Genomic DNA, 25,929 nt, shown 5'->3' with positions numbered 1-25,929 from the left:
CTCTCTCTCTCTCTCTCTCTCTCTCTCTCTCTCTCTCTCTCTCTCTCCTTCTTTTATTATGATTTCCCTTCTTTTCACACCTCAGCAGTATTTTTCTTCATTGTACACTCTGCTTAACTATGTTTTTATTCTTTCTTTTATGAGAAGAATGGGTTAACAATGGAGATCTAGGTAGGAGTCCATTGTGTTACTATGAAGGACAGGGCTCTACTACTACCAGAAGATAAGAAATGTAATCTTCTTCATCAACTGCTTGCCAAAAGTTATGTTATTTATATATTTAACGTGAAGAAATTAATCAAAGCTTATTGTTGGGTGGTATAACTTAGAGATTTGTGTTTGGGGCTAGAAAGGTAGCACAGTACTTAAGAGTGTTGCTGTTTTTCCAGAAAATCTGAGTTTGGCTCCCCACATCCAAGTCAGGTGACACACAAGCACCTGAAACTCTAAGCCCTTTTTTGGTCTCTGTGGGCACTGACACACTTGTGCACATACAAATACAAATATACACACATGTACTTTACAATCAAATATCATTGAAAAAAGAACAAAAAGCAAGTCTTCCAGTATACAAGAAAATTGAAATAACTCCCTGTATCTGATCAGCACACCATGGATTGAAGCTAGATATCATCAACAACAAAAACAAAAGAGAACCTACAAGCTCTCTAAACAACTCTCCCCTGAATGAAAAATGGCTCTAGGCAGAAATAAGGAAATTAAAGACTTTCTAGAATTTAATGAAAAATGAATACACAGCATTTCCAAACATATGGGACACAATGAAAGTGGTGGTAAGAGGAAAGTTGACGTTATTAAGTGCCTACATAAAATAACTGGAATGATCTCATAGCAATTTGACAGCCCACCTGAAAGCTCTAAAACAAGAAATCTCTAATCATGATCAAGAGAAGTAGACAGTGGAAGATTGGGAGGAAAGATCTGATGCATGAGAAGGGATGTAGGACACCAGGAGAAAATGACCCACTGAATCAAATAAGTAGGGTTTATATGAGCTCACAGTGACTGAATCAGCAAGCACAGGACCTGCATGGGTCTGAATCATATCCTCAGTGTGGATGTTATGGTTGTTAGCTTGGTGGTTGGTGGGAGTCCTAAAAGAACGAGCAGCAAGTGCATTGCTGATGCTTTTGCCTATACTTGATACTCTTTTCTGCCTAATGGATTGCCTTGCCCTACCTCTATATGAGGGGTTTTGCCTTGTCTTTTTGGATCTTGTTTTGTTGTGTGTGGTTGCTGTATCTTGGAGGGCTGCCTCTTTTTGAAGGGAAATTGAGAAGGAATAGATCTGGTAGAAGAGGGGTGTGGTGGGGGGAAGAGATGGGAAAACTGACAGGAGGAGAAACTGAGGTCAGGATGCATTGTATGAGAGAAGAATCTATTTTCAATAAAAACAAATGTGGTACATATATATAATAAGAGTTTAATCACTGATTAAGAATACTTACATAAAATTTTTCAAGTAAGTGAATCGTCCTGAAAAATAATTGTATTAAATGAAGTGATACAAACTCAGAACAGAAGAACCCTCACATTCTCTCTCAAATGCAAATTCTATATTGTAACATACATACATACATACATACATACATACATACATATTTGAAATGGTGTAAATGTATATAAAGCCTTAAATATTATAAAAGAGACCAAAGGAGAATGAGGAGAGGGAGAGGGAGAGGGAGAGGGAGAGGGAGAGGGAGAGGGAGAGGGAGAGGGAGAGGGAGAGGGAGAGGGAGAGGGAGAGGGAGAGGGAGAGAGAGAGGGAAAGGGAGAGGGAGCCTGTCTTTGTGGTGCATTAGGAACACACGTTCTTCCCACAAACTATGTGGGGAGTTAAATCCCCACACATGAGGAGATTGTATAATTTTAGTTGTTTGGAGTTGTCTTTTCATACTGTACAGTAAAGAGCATATGAAATGCTCAGAAGTAAATTTTTTTAAAAAAATCTGAATCATGTTACACTAACTGAAAATGACAAGCTATATTTCAAAGGCAGAAGATGCATATAGTTTGACTACAGTGTCCTTTTTTCCTTTAATTTTTCATGTACATGTTTAACTTCTAGATGCTCACATGTAGTTCTGCCAATGGAAAATGTTTCAGGATATGGAGACATGAGTTTTAAGGAATATGTTTCTAAATGAGAATGAGAACTTCAAAGTTTCACAAAGCTGACACTCACCTGGAGATGCTGTTAAGCCACAGGTGTCACACTCCACTCCAGAAGTTCTGACTGAAGAGACTGGGGTGAGAGATGAGAATTTGTGTTTCTAACAACTGATGCTGCAATTAACAGCACGGAATTAAAAAAATATGCAGTGTCCTGTCAATCATACTTGCAATATCACTCTTCCATCTTTGTACTAAGAATTGGGAGGTTATTTTCATACAATGTTACATCTATTCTCACACTGTTTCCTAGAGATGATACTTCCCACCATCAGCCAATGACATGGCTGTCATGCTATCAATCCCTATGTTAAATATTCTAAATGATATTGCAATCATCTGAAACATATCACTGCTATTGTATTCATCTCAAACCAATTCATCTATAAAATATATAGATCTTATTGGAACTCAGAGAAACTGAGACTCAGTACTGAGATTATCTGAAAACTACTTAAGCATCTGAGGTCGCATGTAAAGACTTAAGTGCAGATAGGCTACATAGCAATATGTGATGATTACTTGGCATCTAGAGCTATTGCCTCATTTTCCTATTTCTTATGATATATTTATTCAAAAGCTCCTGTCTCAATGCCTAGTTGCCTTCTAATCCAAAAGTATTAATTCCATGCTTTCTTGAACCCTCTTAAAGCAAGCATTTATGCTTTTATTTCACAGAATAACTCTCATCAATGTTAGGTTTATATTTCAGCCCTTAAGTTATAATTTGATTTTTTAAAAAGACAGCTCAATTTAAAAATCCTTAGTTTTTACTTCAAACCCTTTATTTATCTGACTTTCAAGATACCTACAAGATTCTCCTGGTTTCTGTTGACCTCTCTGACTCATCCTCAGTCTCTTAATCTATCTCCCCTGCTGTTTTAAATTTCTTTAAAGTCATCTTCTGTACTTCTTTTCTATTTCCAGTTTCATGCTTCAAATATTTGTAAAGAAATCACTCTAAGTTTTCAATTTTGGATATTTTTCCTCGAACATAGATGTGTGTGTGTGTGTGTGTGTGTGTGTGTGTGTGTGTGTGTTATGCATATATATAATACATAACATTTCTGCATAGAACTATTTTTACTGTGAAACATATTTTCTTCTATGTGAGATTATTTACATTCAACTTTAGAAACTAACATACAAATGGAATGATGTCCTATATTACATGTTCTATGTTCCACTATGAAATACGTGCTCATACTCCATAAAAACCACATTTCACACTTACCTTCTGACTTCTCTGATGTCCACTCATGAGTGATAAACTTAGAAACATCCACTTTGCCCAATGGTCTTAGACCTACAAGCATCCTGACCTTTGCAGTCATTGCTGAGAGCATATATAAGAGTACAAATGATGGAGTCTGGAAGTCTAGACTGAATTACCTCTCTTGGGATCAGAAAAGGTTTGCCTACAGAAAAAAATCTTTCTTGACCTTGGAGACTCAGTTCCCAAAGTTACTTATTAGTGGAAAACATGTAGTAACTTTCCATTGACAATTTTTCCTGAAGAGTATTTGAAGAATAAAATCACTAAACAACTCTACATTCTGGGCATAATTCAGACGTGAAAGCAGAGAGATATTTACAGCTCATGGTCTATTTCTAGTCACTGATCTACCTTCTTAACTAAGGAAAACTTGAATAGTGTATATGAGCCCATAATATTTCCTGGCTTCTAATTAGACCCACTCTAACTGATGTATGAATTTTAAATTGCACTTTTCTAAATATGTATAGATTCAAACATATAACCTATTCATTAATCATCTACCATAAGATTCTGACAGCACTGCAAACTTAATTCTATCTAAATAAGAATTCCTGTTTCATTCTCCTATTTCTCATTCAAGTTTTACTATACTTGAAGATGATTTTCACAACTCATAAATAGCTCTACAAGTACCATTTATTGAAATAAGCTAGGAAACATTTAACAACTTGAGACTACCGAGACAATGTTTGTAATTAGTAAAAGTCCATTTTTCACTCTAATAAAGATGTCCAGAGGTTGGTAATATATAGAAGAGCTGAACCATTCCCAAGATGATGAGAGAATAATATTTCTGTGTCTCTGGGCATCTTCTAGAACTGTGAAGTTACAATAATTATCTTATTTCTTCCCTCCTCTTAGTATCATGACTGAATTCAAGAACCAAATGGCCTTATCAGATTAACAAGAAGAAAATGTGTAAATGTTTTCTAATGTATGACATACAAGGCAACCTAGAGAAACAATAAACCATAAAAGGTTATGAAGTTGAAATTTCAACAGTTTTACAGTCAGTTATTCTAAGAATAGATTGACATTTGTCTCCTTCAACAAAGCATACAACCATTGGAGATTTTTTAATTAGAGTATATATTTTTTTTCAAATCTTTGCGATTCTTACACCATACCAAAGTTGGGTGGAATTAAAATGGTCAGTCATGTTAGACCCTCATTGCTATCATAAGTGACTGGTAGAAAAAACAATGTTCCTAATGAATTTACTAGTAACTATAAAATACATGTGGAGTCTTAGAATGATATTATTTCATTCATGTCCAAGCAACATTGCTCTTAAAACCCATCTGGGATTACTGTTACCTCTGTCTAGTGCTCTAAGTACTCCAATGCTTCCCATGTTATTTGAAAGTAAAACAACTCCATCCAAAGCAGATTGGGGATACATGCCCCTCTCCCATATCCAACAGCCTGACTCTCCCAGGAAGTCAGCCTTAACAAGGGACACAGATTGCCTGTCTTCCAGAAGGTCTGCCACAACCAGGGATATAGGTGAGAAATGTCCTCAATACCTGCCCCAGTTGGGACCACCACAGATCCCAGTTTATGCAGGACCTATCAGCTCTGCTACAGTCCTGTCTTCCTTCTGGTCTGCAACTCCACCTGGGGCAGATGTGGCACACCTGCCCCTCTCCCATTCTCACAGTCTGCCTGTCTCCCAGGAGGTTTGCCATAACCATGGACACAGATGAAACCCCTACCTCAATCATATGGTTGGATATGATTCCTGGTATGGAATAGAATAGACAGAAGTCCATGTGGGAACACAGGCAGCTCACAACTCCTTCTTTATGCCATCATGATGGTTCTGATCAAGTGACATTTGTTTTACCACAGACAGGAACATAATTGAGGCTCTGATGATTTTCTCACTGTCTATAAAGATAAGAACTTGCAGGGCCAAACCTGTGGCATGTGCTTGGTCAGATAGAGTTCTACGTAATGGTGACTCTAAGGGTTGGAACATTTTGAGTTGAGAACTTTAGATTATCACCACTCCCAAGGAATAGTCTGAATATCTTCTATTCCCCAGTATAAAAGCACTGCCTTGTTTGAGACTGAGTCTTATAGGAGGTGTTCAGATATCTCCTTCTTTACTATGAATCCAACTCTCCTAGTTTCTCTTTCTATAATTGGCATCTCATGCTGTCTCCTGTCAGCACAGTGTGGCAAAGTGAGCAGCTCAGACCAACCCTCAGGACTGTCTATTCCCCATACCTGTGTCTCCTCCCTCTCTCACCTGTATCACATGGGGATCTGGGACTTCTTTATCCCTTGTGAAACTTTAGGTTTCTAGGAGCAGCTTTTTACTTCACTGTTGAAAATTAGAATTCAGATATAGCTTTATCTTTTTTTTTTTTTTTTACCTTTTGGATATAAGGTGTGGTTTGTGTCATTTAAAGAGAAAGATTTGTAAATTTGAAAGGAAATAAAACATGAAAATTTACAAATTCAGTGTCTAATGCACTGAGTCTGTTGTAGGTGTGTCAGGAGATAGCTAGAGAGCAGACTGTGTCTGGAATTTGTCAGTCCTGGCTACATTTTTCATGGGCTTTTATGAAGTCATCTCCTCTCCCTTGACCATCAAGGGTAGAAAGAGATTTGGACCATGGCATCGTGTGAGTTATGTATATGTAATGTCCTGAGCATTGATGGAACTGCATAGGGAATAACTAAAATGAGAAAGGGAACAAAAATTGAGCCCTGGGAACTAACGGTTTTGTATTGGCAGTTATCTGAATTACTGTGATGGATTATATTCCCTTTTGTATGTATTTCTTTTTACTTCAGTAGTTTTAATGCTTCAAGTTTTCAAGTAAGTAATTTCCTTTTTAGTTTTGATATTACAGGGGTTTGCAAATAAGATTGCCTCAAGTCTCAGAAGAAACTTTGGACTTGGTCATTTTAAACTGGTTTAAGACTCTGATACACTATGAAGATTTTTGAAAATAGACTAAATGCATTTTGCATTGTGATATGGCCACAAGAATATGGGCTCCATGGAGTGGAATGTGGTGGTTTCAATCAGGATGAACTACAAATGCTCAAATATTTGAATATTGGTCCCCAGATGGTAGAACTTGATAGGTTTCTTCACCTATAATAAATTGAATTGAGCCAAATTAAAGTATAAAGGCAGGTTTATTGGGAGCAACTCTCAGATGGGTTCACTGAATTCACAGGAGGAGGCCTCTGAAGTCTAATAGCTGGAATGGGTTAGGGGCTTTTTGTAGGGAAGGGGAGGAAGGCAATGATATGATGGTGATGTACTAGGGTAATTGCCTTATTAGATCAGGATTTTGTGCCATGCAAGGTGGACTTAGGTCTAGTTGAACTTGGAATCTGGAGCTAGGAGCTGGCTTTGTCCAGTGTTCTGCAAGGGCTTTTGCAAGCATGGGCTCTTGGTCAAAAGAGAAAAGAGGGGACCCCTTGGCCTTGTCCTAAAAACCTCCAGCTTATCATTGCTATTTGAGGATGGTGGTGGTATTGCATACCTTTAATCCCAGCACTCAGGAGGCAGAGGCAGGCAGGCCTCTTAGTTCTAGGCCATCCTGGTCTGTAGTGTAAGTCCTAAAACAGCCAGGACTACACAAAGCAACCCTATCCTGAGAAGGAGAAGGAGGAGGAGGACAAGGAGGAGGACAAGGAGGAGGGGGAGGGAGAGGGAGAGGGAGAGGGAGAGGGAGAAGATCACTACCTTGTTGGACGAGGTGTGTCACATCACTGCGGGTAGGTTTTGAAATGCTTGAAAGTCCATCCATCCACTGGCATTAGAGCACACTTCTTCAGGATTGTAACATATACAGAAGACCAGATGAGACATTCAGCCTCCAGCATCCTGTACTGTGTGTGCATTTGTGTGTGTGTAAGGGGAGTACTGATGGGGTTTAATACTAAAAACATGGAGACATCTGTATGATGTAGGTATTAGCCTTTTTCCTGGGAGCAGTCTCCTGAGCTAGTCACCACATTTAGACTCTTCTCCCCTGCCATCTCCTGTCAACCACGTAGCTCTCAGTCTACATCCCTGCTCTGCTCTTCCTCAGAGCCAGCCCCCATTTCTTTTTATTATTCCATGAAAGGGACCTTCAGTGTGTCAATTTCTGAATACCAAAACTTCTTATCTGATCTAGGGGTAATTTTGAAAACCCATCACCTAAGCAATTCTCAGCCAATCTCAAACCTCTTCATCTACACACCTTTGCATCAGGGTCACATTGGCCAGTTTACTACCTTCTTGCTGCCCACTATTTTCTGGATTCATATAGGCTTGTAAGCTACTGTCTCCAGGAAGTTTCCTTACCTTGATTCCCACAGCCTCTATCTGAAAACCTGAGTCTGAGTTTCTTTTGATCTGGTCTCAGACTTCCTGTGCTTCCCTCCCACTATCACTTATCACATTTTAACTAAAACTTTTAGTAAGCTAAGAAAACTGTACATTCAGATGGTTATTTGAATGACGTATTCTAAAAACTGGAGGCAAAAAAGCTACCCAGTGTGGTGCTGTGTATATGTATGTGGAATATAGAGGAAGACATTGTCTAGGCATTTTGAAGTTCATGGGTCAGTCGAATTAATACAATGAAAATGACTTTCCTACCAAAAGCATTTCACAGGCTCAATGTAATCACAAATCAAATAGCCAATAAAATATTTTACAGAAATAGAAAAAAGAAATTTTAGTATTAGTATGGAACTAGAAAATCCCACCTGACAAACAGCCAAAGATTGTTTGATAAAGCCTCAATAAATCATATATACGCATACACATATATACATACACATACATGAGCACATACATATATGTAGAAGTTAAGCCACTTGGGGTGACAATGCTCCCCACAAGAATCACAAACTAACAGATCTCTAGTACTAGTCATGAGAAATCTCCTTGCAAATGATTAGTCAAGATATTCTCAGTGACTCCCAAAAGCATATAGATTAATGATGTAGCCCTTGGTTGCCTTTCAGCAATTGAAGGTAAGCCCCTCTTGCTGAAGACACCACACCCTCAGTACACAGGACTCTGGTGATTCAAGTTGGATCTAAGATGAAAACCTCTCTCCTTCAGTCTGTCTTCCATGGTTCCAGAAAATGCTACACATGCTGCCAATAAAGGGAAGCAACTAAACAGTTCTGCCCACCTGAAACACTTATAAAGCATAGCAATGCTCAACGTGGAAAGGCACTCACATGCTGGTGGTAACCAACTGCTGTCTAGTTGGACTTAATGTCCACTCATCAGGAGGGAAGTTACAACTTGTACTAGAAACCTAGCCAGCTGATCAGGGCTAGTGAGGTCATAGACCTTAGTAAAGAATCTACTGTGGCCACTTTGCTGACCAACATAATTCCTTGCTACTTTATCCTTATACACATAGATAAGGGAAGCTACTTTCCTACATCAAAGAAAACTCGTTTAAAAGTAAATGAAGACTTAGTTAGGGTTTCCATTGCTGTGAAGAGACACCATATCCATGGCGACTTTTGCAAAGGATAACATTTAATTGGGACTGGCTTACAGGTTCAGCAGCTCAGTTCATTATCATCATGAAGGGAAACATGACAGCATCCAGACAAGCATGGCACTGGATGAGCTGAGAGTTCTAAATCTTGTTCTGAACGCAAATAGGAGCTGTCTCATGGGCAGCTAGTAGGAGAGTCTCAAAGCCCACTCCCACAGTGAAACAGTTATTCCATATAAGCCACTCCTACTCCAACAAGGCCACACCTCCTAAGAGGGCCACTCCCTGCGCCAAGCATATTCTAACCACCACAGAGACCATCACAGAAAAACACAACTGAACAAAGAATAGAAATCAACTGATCACAGGGATCCCAGCTCGAATGCATACATCTATGTCACAATTTCTGCCTCTATGGTTCTGAGAACATCTCAGAAGGAGGTTAAAAGATTGTAAGAGGCAGAAAAGTGTCCCCTAGAAATGGATCCACAAACAAGACAGGAACAATGGCAATATCAACATGCAAGGGGGAAATTTGTGTGGGGTCCCACGCCTAGACAAGGAACTTAGACAGCTGATAACTTCTGGGCAAAGAAGAATTAGAGTCTCCTATGAATAAATCCACTCATTGTTTTTCCAATGCAGCGTGGTCAACCCTGAAATCAAAAAATGGATTCAGCAGATTATATATATATATATATATATATATATATATATATGTGTGTGTGTGTGTGTGTGTGTGTGTGTGTGTATAAACACATACAGATGTACATACAGACATATAGACAAACATAGTTAACAATAGCAATCAAAGAAAAAATGTTTATCAAGTTGAGAGTCGAGAAGGAATCTGGGAGGAAGATGGAAAAAGTCAGTAGAGAAAGAAACCCATAAAGTAGGTAAAAGCCTGACTATATTTGCTAGCTGCTTGCTCCAGTTCTTCATCCATGGCTTGGTGGATACAAGTGAGTATTTCCTGCTGGCTGTGATTGCATATGATCACTACCTTGCAATGTGTTACCCCCTAAAATACTCACCCCAATGGATCCCCAGTAGTGCCTATGGCTGAGGCTCACAGTCTGGCATAATGGCAGATGGACTAGTTGTTGTTCTGATGGCTCAGCTGAGGTTCTGTGGCCCCAACCTAATTGAACACTTTTACTGTGATTTCTTACCCATGATGGTCTTGGCTTGCTTAAATACTGGACTTGTCCAGGTAACTACTTTGTTCTCTTTGTGTCTTCCTGATTGTCCTCATTGGGCTGGTTCTGATCTTCGATGCTCAGATTGTGGTGACTGTGCTGAGAGTTCCTTCTGGGACCAGAAGGACCAAGGTCTTCTCCACATGCTCCTCTCACCTGGCTATAGTGTCCACATTCGACGGAACACTCATGGTCTTGTACATTGTTTCCTCTGCTGTCCACTCCCAGCACCTCTCCAAGGTCATTGCCCTGCTATAAACAGTGGTCACCCCCATCTTCAACCCTGTCATCTATACCTTGAGGAACCAGAAGGTTGCAGCAGGCACTAAGAAGGCTTCTCTACTGCAAACCAACTGAAATGTGACCTAAGAAGGAAGGCAGTGAAGAATTTTTTTTATTGGACAATCACTGTCTTGATTGAAAAGTCTCCCATAATGGGATGGAGGTGAATAACTATGCTCTTTCTTAAATTCTGCTTTAGGTTTTAAAAACTATGCCCAGGGGAAAGATGATAGTTAAACAATTTTTCATGTTAGTTTAAGAGATATAACTGACTGAGTTGTTTACTGAATATACCATAAGTAATGCTCTGAATTGATTATCACACAGTGAAGACATGTACTGGATTGTCACTCTGTAGCCTGATGCTGTATATAGCACTGCTGCTAATGACTAATATAAAATAATTATAGAAATGAAACACCAATACAAACACAAATCTGGAACAATGTTCATTAATTTTATTGTAGTATGACATTTAAAGAGTTCTTTCCTATTCTGTATACTTGGTTTGAGCACGCAAACTTGATGATGCAACTTGCAATAGCTTTCCCACAAAATGATATGTCATAAGTAAGTTTACACATATATACACACACAATAGCAACAATAATACATTATTTTAAAAGGAATCCTATTCTATACTCTCCATTAAAAGAGAGAATAAAATTATATTTTTTCTCTTCTTGTTCTTATTGACCTGTGTTACTGTCAGACTCACCAATCTCCTAACCTCTTACTTGTGATTTAACTTCTGGGAACATTAAACTACATTTAGCATGATTTATCAGTGGCATCTAAATTCAGCAGAAGTAAAGATATAGAAAAAGATAGAAATACATAAATTTACTAGATCTACAGAAAAGGAGAGACTGTAAAACCAATAAGGATATCAGGGGGCTGTTGTTACTAAACCACTGGTAGGAAATCCAACAATTATATAAAGATTATAGAGATTGCTATGGATATTCATGCATCAGGAATATGAATATAAGAAGAAAAATTAAAGAATATCTAATCGAACATAGTATGACTTCCAACAGATCATTGTACTTTTTTACCTGTTACTTTGGCAAAATTCCTGAGAAGCAACTTAAGAATAAGAGTTTTATTTTATTCATAGTTTGAAGAATATAATACATCAGGATGAGAAAAGCACAACAGGCAGATGGTGTCACAAGTCACATTACATGTCTGTTCAACAAGCAAAAAACAGATGAATAATGACAGTAAGTTTGGTTTTTTTTTTCTTTTTCCGATTATCAGAACAGGATGATTCTATGGAATGGATGATCCCACCCAAATTCACAATGGATCTTTCCTCCTCAGTGACATCTCTACAGAGGCATGCTCACAGAAATGCCCAAAGTAGTGTGTTCAGGGTGATTCCAAATCCAATCAAGTAAACACTGAAGATTACTCATAAGCATCATGAAATTCTCCCATAAGCCATGGTGTTAACTGACTCATTTTGCATGTGTCATAGAGATGTGAGTTGTGATCCTTCCTGAATGATGATTCTTAGTCCTGAAACTTTTCCATGTTCAGGATCCTTCTCAATGAACTCTTAACATCCTTATTTCTCAGACTATAAATGAAGGGGTTCAGAGTGGGAGTTACCAGAGTATACATGACAGCAGCTACCACCTCCCCAGAGGAGTGAGAACTAGATGGGGGCTTCAGGTAGGTCGCAAAGACCGCGCTGTAGAAAAGGAGGACTACAGAGAGATGGGAACTGCATGTGGCCAAGGCTTTCCTTTTCCCCTGTGCTGATGGAACCCTAGCCACAGCATGAAAAATACAACCATAAGAACTTACGATGCAGAGAATTGCACTGATTCCCAAAACTCCAGACAAAGCCATCATCAGGCCCTCATTGAGGTGAGTGTCTGAGCAGGAAAGCAATAAGAGAGGCCTAGAATCACAGAAAAAATGAGGTATCCTTCGATTGGTATGAAAATATAACTGAGAGAGCAATAAGGTATAGAACAGAGACACACCGTGAGCTACTCCCCATGACCCAGTGGCCAAAACTTCACATCTACAAGGAGTCATGAGAAGTGGATAGAGCAGAGGGTGACAGATAGCAGCATAGCGGTCAATTGCCATGACTGCTAGAAGCAGGTTATCCATGTCTGCAAAAACAGCAAAGAAGTAAAACTGAGTCAGACATCCAGAGAATGAGATAGATCCATCTCCAGTCCACAGAGCCTCCAGTGTTTTAGGGGCTGTGGTGGTGATGAAGCAAAGATCCACGAGTGAGAGCTGACTGAGGAAAAAATACATGGGTGTGTGGAGGTGGACATCAGCACCAATAGCTAACAGAAGTAACAGGTTCCCTAAAAGTCCCAGCAAGTAGAGAAGAAGGAAGATGCTAAAGAGGAGTTGCCGTTTCTCTGGGTCACTAGACAGTCCCAAGAGGATAAAACTAGGAGCCTGACTGCAGTTCATTATGGGTCTTGTTTTTCAGGAAGAAATTGGTATGAAGACAATTCTTTCATTGCAGTCAACAATTGGCATCAACCCAGACCTGGTCCTTTGGCAATGGGTCTCCCTCATGGCATAAATTGAGCAATGGAAACTAGAATAGCAAAGGGAGGAACAAGACTTCAAGTTCATTAAAAATGTCTCCCTAGGGAGACAAAGAGAATTTGTTGAGTGTTTTTCTAGAATTCTCTAGGTGATAGCTATGCTATTTAACCTTGATTGAATAATCTCTTTCCTGTAAATCTGTTTGACTGTAATTCCTTTGAAGGCAGAGGCTATATTTTAGTATGTATGTAGCTTCCTGCTTTGCTCAAAGTTGGATTACAATAAATATTCCAGTCCATCCATAGAGTCACCCCTCTGGTTGCAGATCCAGCAGACAAAGTACAGTGCTGCTGTTTTACTGGGTGACTTACTGTACTGTTGCCTCAACTAATGGATTGCTCTCAGTGCTTCCAAGGGAGTTCCTTCAAAAAAATAAAATCATGTTACTTCTTTGTTTAAAAGAAGTTACTTGGAAACCAAAATTTGTATGAAATCTTTTAAGTCCTTGAGTTTATAAGGCTCTAGTATTATGACCTGGGGATGCCTCATCAACCCAATCATGCCTCACTGTCCATATTCACTGAATTTTTGACAGACAACATTCACATTTCTTAGCACAAATTTTCTGTCTTAGTCAGTTTCTGTTGCCAGCATTATATTACAAACTAATTAATGAAAAAAGATTCATTTTGATCAATGGTCAAGTAAAAGATAGAAGAATCCCTCTTGATAAAATCTGAGACAACAGAGAACAACACACAGGATGATATGGGAATTATGTGTCTGTGATTTCTGGTAACTCTTAAGCCACTAGTGTCTAATCATTGTGTATTCACCTAATCCAAAAGAAAACCAAAAGTTCCACCATAGTCAGACTCAGTTTCCCTAATCTCAATACCTCAATGATCTGTGGCATAACTCTGAGAGATAATACATACATACATATATACATATATATACGTATATATGTATATATATGTATATATATACATATATACGTATATATATATATATACATATATATATGTGTCTAGATATTTAGTAAGGTTTTAAGTTAGTATTTGCCTCCTTCACAAGGAGATGAAACATTCATATAGAGCAGAGCAGAATCTGATTTTCCTCTTCAAAGTATGCCTAGTGCTTGGCATTTAAAAAACAGCAAATACTTGTTAGTAAATGGATAATTGCCTAGCAGAGATTGAAGTCAGAAGTAGGCGCTGCATTGTCCCCTTCTGTGGTTCATTTTAGTATTTCAGGAAAGAAACATCTTTCCTCCAGGCATTGTCCTTCTAGTGTGACTTGAACACACTGGTACATCCATGTCTTTCATTTCCAAATATGTAAACAATATTATACCAAAGGAGAGCCTACAAGCTCATGGAAACTGAACAACTCTATGCTGAATGGAAAATGGGTGAAGACAGAAATAAAGAAAAGAAAGACTTTCTACAATTCAATGTAAATGAATACACAGCACATCCAACCTTATGGGACACAATGAAAGTGTTGCTAAGAGGAAAGTTCACTTCATTAAGTGCTTGCATAAAATAATTAGAGCAATCCCATACTAGAAACTTGACAGCCCACCTAAAAGTTCTAGAACAAGAAATCTCAAATCATACCCAAGAGAATTAGTGGAAGAGGGAGAGGAAAGATTTGAGGAGTGAGAGGGCATATAGGACACCAGGAGAACATGGCCCACTGAATCATCTAAGTGATTATACGAGCTCACAGGGAGTGAACATCAAGCACAGGACCTTCATGGTTCTCTACCACATCCTCCACACATATGTTATGGCTGTTAGCTTGGTGGTTTTGTGGGATTCCTAATAATGGGAGCAGGTGTGTCTCTGATGTTTTTGCCTGCTCTTGGGACATTTTTCTCATAATGGATTGCCTAGTCCAACATCTATATGAGGGGTTTTGCCTTGTCTTTTTGTATCTTGTTTTGTAGTGTATAGTTGTTTTTATCTTGGAGGCCTATTCCTTTCTGAGGGGAAACTGAAAAGGATTGGATCTTGTGGGAAAAGGGTGTAGTGGGGGAACATGGGAAAGGAAAGCTGAAGGGAGAAAAAACTGAGGTCAGGATGTATTGTACAAGAGAAGAATCTATTTTCAATAAAAAAATATAGCACATGTACACAATAAGATTTTAATTACTGATAAAGAATAATGAGATAAAATTTTCAAGGAAGTGAATGGACTTGAAAGTAATTGTATTAAATGAAATGATACAAACTCAGAAAAGCAAAATTTTCATATGCAGATTCTAGATTGTAATGTACATATGTATGTGTTTGAATAGGGGACCAAAGGAGGGTGTGTGTGTGAGAGGCTGGGGGGAGGGAGAGAGAGAGAAAAAGAGATATAGAATCTGTGGTGTATTAGGAATACACACTATTCCCACAAACTATGCGGGGAGTTAAATCCCCACATGTGAGGAGATTTTACAACTTTAATTGTAGTTTCATACTGTACAGAAAAGAACATATAATAACCTCACAAGTAAACTTCAAAAAAACCAGCTGGGTCATGTTACCCTAAATGTAGGTATGACACAATATCCTTTTTTCCTTTTCTTTTTTCATTTACATGTTTGTTAATTTCTAGATGCTAACATGTGTAGTTGTGCCAATGGACAAATGGTTTAGAATGAGGAGACATGAGATTTTAGGAATAAGATTTTAAATCAGAATGAGAACTTCAACGTTTCACAAAGCTGACACTCACCTGGAGATGCTGTTAAGTCGCAGAAGTTGAACTCCACCCCAGCGGTTCTGACTTAAGAGACTGGGGTGAGATATGAGAATCTGTGTTTCAAACAACTGATGCTGCAACTAGCAGCAATGAACTTTAAAAAAATGCAGTGTTCTGTCAATCATACATGTAACATCACTCTTCCATCTTTGTACTAAGAACTGGGAGGTTATTTTCACACAAGATTACATCTACTCTCACGCTCTTTCCTAGAGACAATCCTTCCTACCATCAGCCAATGATATGCCTCTCATGTTGTCAATCCCCATGTTAAATATTCTAAATGATAATGTAATCATCTGAAACTGGTCACTGCTATTGTATTCATCTCAAACCTATTTATCTATAAAATATATAGATCCCATTGGACCTCTGAGAAACTGAGACTCAGTACTGAGGTTATCTGAAAACTATTTTAGCATTTGTGGTTGCATCTAAAAACTTAGCTTCAGATGGGCTACATAGTAATATGTGATGTTCCCTTGACTTTTAGAGATATTGTCTTACGTTTCTATTTCTTATGATGCATTTATCCAAAAGTTCCTATCTCAATCCCTAGTTACTTTCTAATCCAATAGTTTTGATTCCATGCTTTCTTGAACCCTCTTAGAGCAAGCACTTATGCTTGTATTTCAAAAAATAACTCTCATCAATGTCAGGTTTATATTTCCATACTTTAGTTATAATTTTATTTTTCAAAAAGATGGCTCAATTTAAAATCCTTAGTTTTTACTTCAAACCCTGTATTTGTCTGACTTTCAAGGTAGCTACAATACTCTCCCGGTTTCCAGTGATCTCTGACCCATCCTCAGTCCCCTAATCTGTTTTCTCCTCCTGTTTGAAATACTTTTAAACTTATCTTTTGTACCTCTCTTCTAGTTCCAGTTTCATGCTTCAAATATCTGTAAACAAATCACTCTAAGTTTTCAATTCTGGACTTTTTTTCCTCAAACATATGTGTATGTGTGTGTGATATATGAATATATATATACTATATGATATCATTTCTTCATAGACACATTTTACTGTGAAATATATTGTCTTTTATATGGGATTACTTACATGCAACTTTAGAAACTAACATATAAATGGAAAAAATATTCTAGACTACATCTTCTGTGTTCCAGTATGAAATATGACCTAATACTCCATAAAGTAGCATATTTCACACTTACCTTCTGACTTCCCTAATGTCCACTAATGAGTAATGAACTTAGAAACATCTACTTTGTCCAATGGTCTTAGACCTACATGCATCCTGCCCTTTGCATTCATTGCTGTGACTATATATAAGAGTAGAAATGATGCAGTCTGGAAGTCTATCCTGTATTACCTCTCTTGGGATCAGAAAAGGTTTGCCTACAGAAAACAGTTCTTTCTTGACCTTGGAGATTCAGTTCCCAAAGTGATTCATTAGTGACAAATCTGTAATAACTTTCCATTGAGAATTTGCCCATAGATATATGTGAAAAATAAAATCACTAATCAGCTATAAAATATTAACCATAATTCAGATATGAAAACAGAAAAATATTTACAACTCATGACCTATATCTAGTCATTGATTTACATTCTTAACTAAGGAAAACATGAATAGAGTACATGTGGCCATAATATTTCTTGGTCTCTAAAAAGAACCACTCTAACTGATGTAAGACTTTTAAATTGCTCTATTATAAATATAGATTCAAACATGTGTCATACTCATTAATCATCTACCCTTAGATTCTGATAGCATTTGAACCTAATTCTATCTAAATCAAAACTCTTGTTCCATTCTCCTAATTATTTTTCATTCAATTTTTTACCATATTTGCTGATCAGTATCACAGTTCATGAATAGCTCTACAGCATACCATTCATTGAAGTCTGCTTGGAATTATATTTAACTATTTGGGACCACCAAGACAATATTAAAATTATTTAAAAAATCTATATTTCTCTCTAATAAAGATGTCCAGAGGTTGGTAATATAAAGATCTGGTGCACTCTCAAAATCATGAGAGAATAAAGTTTTTGTGTCTTCTTGGTACATATAGGCACCTGCTAGAACTGTGAAGTTCCAGTAATTACCCTATTTCTTCAGTTCTTTTAGAAAAATGACAGAGTTTAAGAATCAAATTGATCTTCAGTGTGTAAGCAGGGATCCCCCTGACATCTCCTCCCTTCTCTAAGTATAGAAGGGCTGTGGCAATTCTAATCTTACGAAGGTGGGGATAGAGGCCTGACCGCCAGTAATTGAAGGGGACCTTGTAATGGCTCCAGTCCCCCTGTCATTGTTCAGTGAGGCATGAGGGCCATACTCTTTCTGATGTCTTTTTCCTAGAGAGGGGATACTTTTGACATCAACCCCTATGCAGTCAGGCTTGTCCTTCAAGGAACCCAGAGAGATACTTTTAACTTTTATTTATATTCCCTTGCAGTGCTTAGCCTCGCAGCCTAAGCAGGAATTCAGATCGCCAATCAGAGGGGGTTCTGGGTGGCTCCTCTCTGCTTGGTCTAGGGGCAGAAGTCCCCTTTTAGGTTGGGTGGAGATGGGTTTTGGGAACACCCTAAAATCAACCATAGGCCTAAAATCAGCAATAGGCCTGTCATACATGTATACTAACACCAAGTCTTGGGTCTCTGTGGAAAAACATTGAAACAGATGGCTCTAAGCTATTGTAAACAGGCAGCTTTTGTGGAAATTTACCAGCCTGAGTAGTCATAGACCTTGTAAATAGGTAACCTTGGCAGATAATACCAACTTAGATAAGGACAAGTGAATCATAGGCAGAGTCATAGTGACCTGTCCCCTGAATCTTCATCCAGCCGATAGATACCCTGTTCTGAAAGGTATCTGTATTCCCCCTGAACATCCATGCTCCAGTGCCATCCCCTTCCCCATGTCCTAACCCCTGTGTGAATGAGTATAAATTACGATTTGAAACAAATAAATAAATTATTTTTAAAAAGTTAAATAGAGTGCTAGGGAAATGACTCAGCAGGTAATGGACCTGAGTTCAATCCCCCCAGGATGCACATAAAAGCCAGATGTGTAGCCCAAATGTCTATAATCATACAAGGCTGAGATGGGAGACTCTCAGGAAGATGGCAAGCCATCTAGCTTGGTGTGTACAGTGTAAAAACAACAAAAAGACTATACCTCAAACAAAATACATACTAGCCCAAACCTAATGTTGTCCTCAGATCTCTACTCTTAGATTGTGATGTTACTAATGTACCTTTACATATGCATACACACAGATTTTTAAAACTAAAATAAAAATAGTCAGTATAATTAACAGTTCTTGCAAAATTGTTGCTTTGAGAGTGAAGCTGTTAAAAAACAAGAGACGGAACTTGTGAACCCAGAATTACCAGAGCTGATCTGTACCCAAAGATTGAATGTATACTTTGGTATGCACTTTGTGACTAAGTTCTCTAGAGGAGTGTTTTTCCTTCTGGTTTTGAGATTCATATCAATTGCTTATAAAAGGCAAGTTATTTGCAAGTTAACCTTGACCCTGAGGGAGACACTGACCCTTAACCATTTTTTGTACCAATAAAGCTGAAAAGGACCAGCCTGTTCTTATCGAGATGCTCATGAAGATGAAAAAAAAAAAAGAATCAAATTGATCATATTAACAGGAAGATAAATGAATAAATTTTATCTAATTTTTGGCATAGGAGGCATCCTAGGGAAACAATGATCCATGGAAACTATGCGGCAGAGACTTAGATATTAGCTTCAGAGAAGGAGGGGAATGAACAATGCATAAGCTACTGAATTATATAATTTAAAACATTGGAAGCCAGGCCATTCCAAGGTCTTTTCAGAGACTCTGATGAAAGGACAAGGGAACACTAGTTACTGCCCAAAGACAGAAGTGGCAAGGTCCAATCTGAATTGTGGTCATGACTAACGGAGTTAAAGTTCCAGTTTTTCTGGAAACCTGATATTTTCTCCCTAGAAGAGCTGTGATTATCAGCCCCAAAGCTGCTGTGTGCTCCTTTGTGATATTTCTGATACATCCTGAATTTTCCTTGTGCAACATTGCTTAATTATTTTTTTTGGGCTGTTGGATACATGTTTTAATAAGGATATATGTATGAAATTGAATATATATACACGTATAGTTATATTTTTTCTTTTTTTTTTTTATTGGATGTTTTATTTACATTTCATATGTTGTCCCCTTACCCCATCCCCCACCCACCCAGGAACCCCCAATCCCCTCACACCTCCTCCTTCTTCTTTGTGGATGTAACCTCTATCTACCCCCCCACTCCCACCTCCCCACCCTCAAAACTCCCACCCCCTGGGGCGTCCAGCCTTCATGAGGTCAAGGATCTCATCTTCCATCTGTGCCCAGCAGGGCCCTCCACTCTTATATATTCAGCTAAGGCCCTGGATCCCTCCATAAGTGCTCCCAGGCTGGTGGTTTAGACCCTGGGAGCTGTGGTTGGTTGGTATTGTTGCTCTCCTCATGGGGCCACAAATCCTTTCAGCTCCTTCAGTCTTCACTCTAACTCCTCCATTGAGAACCCCATGATCACTTCAATGGCTAGTTGTGAGCATCTGCCTCTGAATATGTCAGACTCTTGAAGACCTCTGAGGAGACATCCATATCAGGCTCTTATCAGCATGCACTTCCTGACTTCCACATCAGCATCTACCTTTGGTGACTGCACATGGGATGGATACTCAGGTGGAAAGGTCTTCAGACGGCCCCTCCTTCAGTTTTTGTCCCTCGCTTTGTCTCCATATTTGCTCCCTTGAGTATTTTGTTGCTCCTTCTAAGAAGGACTGAATCACCCCCACTTGGTCTTCATTCTTTATGGACTTCATGTGGCCTGTGAGTTGCATCTTGGGCATTTTAAGGTTCTGGGCTAATATCCAATAATCAGTGAGTGAATACCATGTGTGTTCTTTTGTGATTGGCTTACCTCACTCAGTATGATAATTTCTAGTTCCATCCATTTACCTAGGAACCTCTCAAATTCATTGTTTTTAATAGCTGAGTAATACTCCATTGTGTAAATATACCACATTTTTTTAATCCATTCCTCAGTTGAAGGACATCTGGGTTCCTTCCAGCTCCTGGCTATTATAAATAAGGCTGCTATGAACATAGTTGAGCATATGTCCTTATTATATGTTCGAGCACCTTCTGGGTATATGCCTAGGAGTGGTATAGCTGGATCCTCAGGTAATGCTATGTCCAATTTTCTGAGGAACCGCCACACTGATTTCCAAAGTGGTTGCACCATCTTGCAGTCCCACCAACAATGGAGGAGTGTTCCTCTTTCTCCACACCTTCGCCAGCATCTACTATCACCTGAGTTTTTAATCTTAGCCATTCTGACTGGTGTGAGATGGAATCTCAGGGTTGTTTTGATTTGCATTTCCCTGACGACTAAGGATGCCGAGCATTTCTTTAGGTGTTTCTCGGCCATTCGAGTTTCTTCTGTTGAAAACTCTTTGTTAAGCTCTATACCCCATTTTTTAATAGGGTAATTTGGTTGCCTGGAGTCTAATTTCTTGAGTTCTTTGTATATATTGGATATTAGCCCTCTATCAGATGAAGGATTGGTAAAGATCTTTTCCCAATTTGTTGGTTGTCGTTTTGTCCTATTGACAGTGTCCTTTGCCTTACAGAAACTTTGCAATTTTATGAAGTCCCATTTGTCAATTCTCGATCTTAGAGCATATGCCATTGGAGTTCTGTTCAGGAACTTTTCCCCTGTGCCCAAGTGTTCGAGGCTTTTCCCCACCTTCTCTTCTATTAGTTTCAGTGTATCTGGTTATATGTGGAGGTCCTTTATCCACTTAGATTTGAGCTTTGTACAAGGGGATAAGAATGGATCAATTTTCATTCTTCTACATGTTGTCCTCCAGTTGAACCAGCACCATTTGTTGAAAATGCTGTCCTTTTTCCACTGGACAGTTTTAGCTCCTTTGTCAAAGATCAAGTGACCATAGGAGTGTGGGTTCATTTCTGGGTCTTCAATTCTATTCCATTGATCTTCCTGCCTGTCTCTGTACCAATACCAGGTAGTTTTTATCACTATTGCTCTGTAGTACAGCTTGAGGTCAGGGATGGTGATTCCTCCCGAAGTTCTTTTATTGTTGAGAATAGTTTTCGCTATCCTAGGTTTTTTGTTATTCCATATGAATTTGAGAATTTCCTTTTCTAACTCTGTGAAGAATTGAGTTGGGATTTTAATGGGGATTGCATTGAATCTGTAGATTGCTTTTGGCAAGATGGCCATTTTTATTATGTTAATCCTGCCAATCCATGAGCATGGGAGATCTTTCCATCTTCTGAGATCTTCAATTTCTTTCTTCAGAGACTTGAAGTTCTTGTCATACAGGTCTTTCACTTGCTTGGTTAGATTCACACCAAGGTATTTTATATTATTTGCAACTATTGTGAAGGGTGTCATTTCCCTAATTTCTTTTTCAGTCTGTTTATCTTTCATGTAGAGGAAGGCTACTGATTTGTTTGAGTTGATTTTATAACCAGCCACTTTGCTGAAGTTGTTTATCAGGTTTAGGAGTTCTCTGGTGGAAGTTTGGGGGTCACTTAAGTATACTATCATATCATCTGCAAATAGCGATATTTTGACTTCTTCCTTTCCTATTTGTATCCCTTTGACTTCTTTTTGTTGTCTAATTGCTCTGGCTAAGACTTCCAGTACTATATTGAATAGGTAGGGGGAGAGTGGGCAGCCTTGTCTAGTCCCTGATCTTAGTGGGATTGCTTCAAGTTTCTCTCCATTTAGCTTGATGTTGGCTACTGGTTTGCTGTAAATTGCTTTTACTATGTTTAGGTAGGGGCCTTGAATTCCTGATCTTTCCAAGACTTTTATCATGAAGGGATGTTGAATTTTGTCAAATGCTTTCTCAGCATCTAGTGAGATAATCATATGGTTTTTTTCTTTAAGTTTGTTTATATAGTGGATTACATTGATGGATTTCCGAATATTGAACCATCCCTGCATTCCTGGGATAAAACCTACTTGATCATGATGGATGATTGTTTTGATGTGGTCTTGGATTCGGTTTGCTAGAATTTTATTGAGTATTTTTGCATCGATGTTCATAAGGGAGATTGGTCTGAAGTTCTCTTTCTTTGTTGGGTCCTTGTGGGGTTTGGGAATGAGTGTAATTGTAGCTTCATAGAACGAATTGGGTAGTGTTCCTTCTGTCTCTATTTTGTGGAATAGTTTGAAGAGAATTGGTATTAGGTCTTCCTTGAAGGTCTGATAGAATTCAGCACTAAAACCATCTGGTCCTGGGCTTTTTTTAGTGGGGAGACTTTTAATGACTGCTGCTATTTCCTGAGGGGTTATGGGACTATTTAGATGGTTTATCTGCTCCTGGTTTAATTTTGGTACCTGGTATCTGTCTAGGAAATTGTCCATTTCATCCAGGTTTTCCAGTTTTGTTGAGTATAGGCCTTTGTAGTAGGATCTGATGATTTTTTTAATTTCTTCCGTTTCTGTTGTTATGTCTCCCTTTTCAGTTCTGATTTTATTAATTTGGATACTCTCTCTGTGCCCTCTGGTTAATCTGGCTAACGGTTTATCTATCTTGTTGATTTTCTCAAAGAACCAACTCCTGGTTTTATTGATATTTTGTATTGTTCTTTCAGTTTCTATTTGGTTGATTTCAGCCCTGAGTTTGATTATTTCCTGCCTTCTACTCCTCCTGGGTGTATTTGCTTCTTTTTGTTCTAGGGCTTTTAGTTGTGCAGTCAACTTGTTAGTGTGTGCTCTTTCCAGTTTCTTTTTGTAGGCACTTAGAGCTATGAGTTTTCCTCTTAGCACTGCCTTCATGGAGTCCCACAAGTTTTGGTATGATGTGTCCTCATTTTCATTGAAATCTAAAAAGTCTTTAATTTCTTTCTTTATTTCTTCCTTGACCAAGTCATCATTGAGTAGAGAGTTGTTCAGTTTCCATGTGCACATGGGTTTTCCATTGGTTTTGTCATTATTAAAGACCAGTCTTATTCCATGGTGATCTGATAAGAGGCAAGGGATTATTTCAATCTTTTTGTATCTGTAGAGGCTTGTTTTGTGACCAATTATATGGTCTATTTTGGAGAAGGTACCATGAGGTGCTGAGAAAAAGGTATATTCTTTTGTTTTAGGATGAAACGTTCTATAGATGTCTGTTAAGTCCATTCGGTTCATAACTTCTGTTAATGTCAAAGTGTCTCGGTTTAGTTTCTGTTTCCATGATCTGTCCATTGCTGAGAGTGGGGTGTTGAAATCCCCCAGTATTATTGTGTGAGGTGTAATGTGTGTTTTGAGCTTTAGTAAAGTTTCTTTTATGTATGTAGGTGCCCTTGCATTTGGGGCATAGATGTTCAGAATTGAGAGTTCACCTTGGTAGCTTTTTCCTTTGATGAGTATGAAGTGTCCTTCCTTATCTTTTTTGATTAATTTTGGATGGAAGTCGATTTTATTTGATATTAGAATGGCTACTCCAGCTTGTTTCTTGGGACCATTGGCTTGGAAAATTGTTTTCCACCCTTTTATTCTGAGGTAGTGTCTGTCTTTGTCACTGAGGTGTGTTTCTTGTATGCAGCAAAATTCTGGGTCTTGTTTGTGTATCCAGTCTGCTAGTCTGCGTCTTTTTATTGGGGAATTGAGACCATTGATGTTAAGAGATATTAAGGAAAAATGATTGTGGCTTCCTGTTATTTTTGTTATTAGAGGTAAAGTTATGTTTGTATAGTTATCTTCTTTTGGGGTTGTTGGAAGATTACTTCCTTGCTTTTTCTAGGTTGTAGTTTCCCTCCTTGTGTTGGCGTTTTCCATCCATTATCGTTTGAAGTGCTGGGTTTGTGGGAAGATATTGTGCAAATTTGGTTTTGTCATGGAATATCTTGGTTTCACCATCTATATTGATTGAGAGTTTTGCTGGGTATAGTAATCTGGGCTGGCAATTGTGTTCTCTTAGGGTCTGTATGATGTCCGTCCAGGCTCTTCTGGCTTTTATAGTCTCTGGTGAGAAGTCTGGTGTAATTCTTATAGGTCTGCCTTTATATGTTACTTGACCTTTTTCCCTTACTGCTTTTAGTATTTTTTCTTTGTTTTGTGCATCTGATGTTTTGATTATTAAGTGACGGGAGGTATTTCTTTTCTGGTCTAGTCTATTTGGTGTTCTGTAGGCTTCTTGTATGTTTATGGGCATCTTGTTCTTTAGGTTAGGGAAATTTTCCTCAATGATTTTGTTGAAGATATTTACTGGCCCTTTAAGTTGGGAATCTTCATTCTCATCTATACCTATTATCCTTAGGTTTGGTCTTCTCATTGTGTCCTGGATTTCCTGGATGTTTTGAGTTAGGAGTTTTTTGCTTTTTTCATTTTCTTTGACAACTGTGTCAATATTTTCCACCGTATCTTCTGCATTTGAGATTCTCTCTTCTATCTCTTGTATTCGGTTGGTGATGCTTGCGTCTGTGACTCCTGATCTCTTTCTTAGGTTTTCTATCTCCATGGTTGTCTCCCTTTGAACTTTCTTTATTGTTTCTATTTCCAGTTTCAGATCCTGAATGTTTTTGTTTAATTCCTTCTTTGTGTTTTCTTGCATTTCTTTAAGGGATTTCTGTGATTCCTCTTTAAGGGCTTCTATCTGTTTACTTGTACTCTCCTGTATTTCTTTAAGGGAGTTACTTAATTCCTTCTTATAATCCTCTATCATCATCATGAGAAGTGATTTTAATTCTGAATCCTGCTTTTCAGGTGTGAAGGGGTGTTCAGGGCTTGCTATATTGGGAGAACTGGGCACTGATGATGCCAAGAAACTTTGGTTTCTGTTGCTTATGTTCTTGCGCTTGCCTTTCACCATCTGGGTAACTCTAGTGGTACCTGCCCTCTCTGTGTAAGATTGGAATCTGTATTTCCAGTTATCTTGCTTATTGCCGAGCTCCTCGGAGTCCAGAGGTCTCTGTGGTCTTATGCCCCTAATCTCCCGGGTGGAAGAACTCCTGGGACTCAGGCCACCTCTTGGATCTGGTAATCCTTCTGTTCTGAGTGCAGTGGCTCCTCGGCTGCTCTGAGTGCAGTGGGTTCTCGATGACTCAGGATTCAGTTTCAGCTGCTCTGAGTGCAGTGGCTCCTAGATGACTCAGGATTCAGTTTCTCCACAGGACAGGAGCAGACCTACTCTGTGTCTGCTCCAGTCCAAGGGACCAGGCAGGGGCCGAAGGGA

The 25,929-nt window shown here is 38.6% G+C and overlaps 1 protein-coding gene and 1 pseudogene across 1 annotated transcript; one reads left to right on the top strand and one right to left on the bottom strand.

Annotated features, from left to right (window-relative positions):
* The first annotated feature begins 9,069 nt into the window (after positions 1 to 9,069).
* LOC114637253 lies at positions 9,070 to 10,518 on the top strand (annotated as a pseudogene).
* Positions 10,519 to 11,928: 1,410 nt separating this feature from the next.
* Positions 11,929 to 12,950, bottom strand: LOC114637228 (olfactory receptor 1361-like). The gene has a single exon (XM_028785453.1). The coding sequence runs from the start codon at positions 12,882 to 12,884 to the stop codon at positions 11,955 to 11,957; it is 930 nt and encodes a 309-aa protein (XP_028641286.1). The 5' UTR covers positions 12,885 to 12,950; the 3' UTR covers positions 11,929 to 11,954.
* Positions 12,951 to 25,929: the final 12,979 nt, after the last annotated feature.

The sequence above is a fragment of the Grammomys surdaster genome, unplaced genomic scaffold (assembly GCF_004785775.1).
Source record: "Grammomys surdaster isolate TR1022 unplaced genomic scaffold, NIH_TR_1.0 125231, whole genome shotgun sequence".
NCBI classification, from domain to species: domain Eukaryota; kingdom Metazoa; phylum Chordata; class Mammalia; order Rodentia; family Muridae; genus Grammomys; species Grammomys surdaster.
This window is presented reverse-complemented; position numbering and strand designations above follow the sequence as displayed.

Coding starts and splice junctions, on each gene's coding strand:
- LOC114637228 (XM_028785453.1), bottom strand. CDS start 12,884: ATGAACTGCAGTCAGGCTCCTAGTTTTATCCTCTTGGGACTGTCTAGT.